This window comes from Colobus angolensis, unplaced genomic scaffold, assembly GCF_000951035.1.
Source record: "Colobus angolensis palliatus isolate OR3802 unplaced genomic scaffold, Cang.pa_1.0 Scaffold89, whole genome shotgun sequence".
NCBI lineage: Eukaryota > Metazoa > Chordata > Mammalia > Primates > Cercopithecidae > Colobus > Colobus angolensis.
This window is the reverse complement of record NW_012122820.1, coordinates 1,286,376-1,290,362: the sequence shown is the minus strand read 5'-3', so window position 1 is coordinate 1,290,362 and position 3,987 is coordinate 1,286,376. Positions and strand designations below refer to the sequence as shown.

General features: G+C 47.3%; 1 protein-coding gene across 1 annotated transcript in view; it reads right to left on the bottom strand.

Annotated features, from left to right (window-relative positions):
• The window catches only part of GNB1 (guanine nucleotide binding protein (G protein), beta polypeptide 1), a 53,065-nt gene that overhangs the window by 23,411 nt on the left and 25,667 nt on the right, over positions 1 to 3,987 (bottom strand). The window contains exon 5 of the mRNA XM_011931088.1: positions 3,125 to 3,231. Within this exon, the coding sequence (XP_011786478.1) occupies positions 3,125 to 3,231 (107 nt within the window). The remainder of the gene's footprint in view (positions 1 to 3,124; positions 3,232 to 3,987) is intronic.

Sequence of the window (3,987 nt, the reverse complement as noted above, 5' to 3'; positions counted from 1 at the left end):
GCAATTATACAACAAATGCCATGCACCTAGCACCCTGTCCAAGAACAAGGACCAGTGTGGCACCCCAGCCTCCCATAGGCGTCACTGACCACCACCATGCTCACAGAGTGGCCGTGACTCTGAACTTGGTCCTGCTTTGTCAGCCCTTGCTTTTCTTCCTTCTAATCCTGGGGCTTTCAAGACACAAAGTGTGTTTGAGACAGACGGATCATAAAGTCTCCCATCCAGTGATCTGGTGGGTTCCGAGCCCTACCTCCACTGCTCAGGTCACACACCCATCTCTTAGGTTCCTGAACAACCTGCCAGCAGGTCACTCTCATCCCTTCCAGACTACCCAGTCCAGAGCCTGGCTGGTGAAGGAGACACATTACTTGGCAGTGCAGTGCTCTGAGTACCCGAACACTACCCAGCAACAGCACTGTCCACTCCAATAACCTGCCTGATCTGGACACCAATGTTCCCACACATGGAGGAAAGGCCCCAGAGGTAGCATATTGTTTTGTTTCGCAACTACTTTTGACAGTAAGTTCTAACATAGATAGACTAGTAACAACATTTTCTTTTCTTTTTTTTTTTTTTGAGTCAGATGTCACTCTGTCACCCAGTGGCTCAATTTCGGCTCACCGCAACCTCTGCGTGTCTCAGCCTTCCAAGTAGCTGGGACTACAGTCAGCATGCCCAGCTAATTTTTAAATTTTTAGTAGAGACCAGGAGGCTGGTCTCGAACTCTTGACCTCAAGTGATCCACCCACTTCGGCCTCCCAAAGTGCTGGGATTACAAGGGTGAGCCACTGCACTCGGCCAGAACATATTTTTTTATTCTTTTTAATTGTTTTAAAGGAATAACTTTGAATTCACAAAGTATATACTTATTTATTTAGAGACAGGGTCTCTGTCGTGCAGGCTGAAACACAGTGGGGTGATCTTGGCTCATTGCAAGCTCTGCTTCCCTGCCTCCTGGGTTCAAGTGATCCTCCCACCTCAGCCTCCTGAGTAGCTGGGACTCCGGGTGCACACAACAACAGCTAACTCATTTTTGTACTTTTTGTAGAGAAGGGGTCTCGCCACGTGGCCTAGGCTGGTCTTGAAGTCCTGGGCTCAAGCTATTGCCTGCCTTGGCCTCCCAAAGTGCTGGGATGAGAGGCATGAGCCAATGTGCCTGGTTATTTATTTATTTTGAATATTTAAAACAATTTTTGACAAATAATTATATATACATTTATGGAGTACAATGTGATATTTTCATATATATCCACCTTGCGAAATAAATAAGCTAATCAACATACCCATCCCTTCCCGTTTTCTCTGTGGTAGGAACACTTCAAGTCTACTTTACTAGCAAGTTTGAAACACGTATTGTCATGAACTACAGTCTCCATGCTGTGCAGCAGATTTCTAACATTTATTCCTAACTAAAACTCTGTACCCTCCAAACATCATTTCCCTACTTCCCCACCCTCCCCCTTCCCATTTTTATTCTTTCTGACTCCCGCCGTCATTGGAACCATCATGTGAGCTCTCATCTGCATATGGAATTGTACGGGATACTATATAGAACAAACTAAAGATAGAATCTTCTGTTCTCTAGCTGTTTGTGCTCTAAAGCGGACAATTTCACCAACAAAGAAAAAGCCAAGCAGAAAATTCCACGCTAACAACGGAATACAAAGAAATACTACTCAAAGAAGGGCGTGTTAAAAATTGTTATGTCAGGTGCTTGAACGAGCATGTCATAGTTACACAAATCAAATAGTATTTTATTAAATTATTTGGATAGAACAGGCAGCAAGTAAGACTTTGTAACAGCCTCTAAATCAGAGATCAGAGTGTGGAGTCACAGAGGTGAGATGCCTGGTGGAGTAGCAAGGCATATGAAGTACAAAAAATAGGCTGGAAGTGGTGGTGGCTCACACCTATAATCTCAGCACTCTGGGAGGCCGAAGTGGAAGGATCACTTAGGGGCCAGGAGTTTGAGAGCAGTGTCAGCAACAAAGGGAGATCCTGTCTCTATAAAAAAACCAAAAATATTAGCCAGGCGTGGTGGCACATGCCTATGGTCTCAGCCACTTGGGAGGCTGAGTATGAAGGGTTGCTGGAGCCTAGGAGGTCGAGGCTGCAGTGAGATATGATCACACCACTGCACTCCAGTATGACTGACAGAGTGAGACCGTCTCCAACAACAAAAAAAAAGAGGCCGGACGCGGTGGCTCATGCCTATAATCCCACCACTTTGGGAGGCCGAGGGGGGTGGATCACGAGGTCAGGAGATCAAAACCATCCTGGCCAACACGGTGAAACCCCGTCTCTACTAAAAATACAAAAAAATTAGCCAGGCGTGGTGGCAGGCACCTGTAGTTCCAGCCAGCCACTCGGGAGGCTAAGGCAGGAGAATGGCGTGAACCAGGAGGCAGAGCTTGCAGTGAGCCGAGATCGCGCCACGGCACTCCAACCTGGGTGACAGAGCAAGACTCCATCTCGGAAAAAAAAAAAAAAAAAAGGAAAAGAAAAGAAGAAATAGGAGCCCATGAAGGGAATTATCTCTGGGGATGGTAAACCAAAGGAACGCAGGGCAGACAGGCCAGGTGAGAGAACGGTGAAAACAGCTCATGGCGCGTTCCCATGTGTCTGCTACAGTAAAGCACACACAGCACGATGCTGTTCTAAGGCTCAATACACTTAATCTCTCAGGATCCTCAGGGAAGGTTCGGTGATTTCCTGAGCCAGGGCACTGAAATCACAAGAGGGCGAGGGCCAACCAGCCCTGATAAACAGGCACTGAGAGGTAACTTCCCCAAGTTCCCATAAGTAGGATACAGTAGAACTGGGAGGACAGAGGTCTAGAAACTGAAAGAGATGCGAGAGGGAGAAAGAAAAATCAGAACTTCTATTAATGTGACTCAGACAGTGAAGAAATGGCAGTGTCCTTTCAGCCCAAGTAAGTAGAAACTGGACAGGGAATATGCATCTGTGAGTGCTGCATGTGGCATACTCAGAGTTCTGATCCAACTTCCTAATGTTTTCACTGCACAACACAGCAAATGGGTTTGTTTAGGTGATTTTCCCCTAGGAAAACAGAGCAGCCCCTGAACGTATCAAGCAGCATCCTGCTCATGCCCACGCCTACCTGGAGTCTGTGCCCCAGTGCATGGCGTATATCTTGGCCAGGTGCCCCCGCAGTGTCCTCCTCGTGCGCATTTGGATTCTTCCCACTGGGTCAATGTTGTTTGTGATCTTGAAAATAAAAACATTTCTGTAACTTTAACATCTGTGATTAAATGACTCTCCTCATCTCCCATCCCTGTCAAGGCTGTTGGCTCGCCCACTGTGCCTACCTCTTGCCAGCCCTTCCCAGAGTTCTCCAGTGGCTTCCACTGTGGCATTCTGCACTGAACCCCTTCTGCACCTCGTACCGAGTCTTAGTCTGGCTGGTCATCAGGAACCTGTGTGCCCTACCCTCCAATGCACGCACACAAACACGGCCAGCCTTGAAGCACTTGCTGTGCTCTTCCTGCCTCCTTCCTCCTCTCCCTGTCCATCCAGGACCAGCTCCTCCTAGGTCTCTGAATTCTTTGAGAACTCACAACTCTTCTTCCTGACACCACACAGATGTCCCACACCACAATTTAATAGCTGGTTCCTACGTCAGGCTATGTGTGGGCCAGGATGACACCTGCTTCTGCACGACCATCACTTGTAGCACTAGCTGTACACACACCAGCTGAGCCCGTCCTACTGACAGACACTGATGGTAATGGGTTCAGGCTGGCAAATGGAGTAAGTGGATCACAACAGCGGGTTTTTAAAAATGGACAGTCCAAAGTGCTTCTCAGAATTGAAATTCAGGTAATTCTACGTAGCCTAATTTTTTTTTCTTTAACTTGCAATTTAACCTCAATAAAGTGCATCCCCTAAAACATCTGGACAATGTAAAAAACTTAATCATCGGCTCAAGCCTGTAATCCCAGCACTTTGGGAGGCCGAGACGGG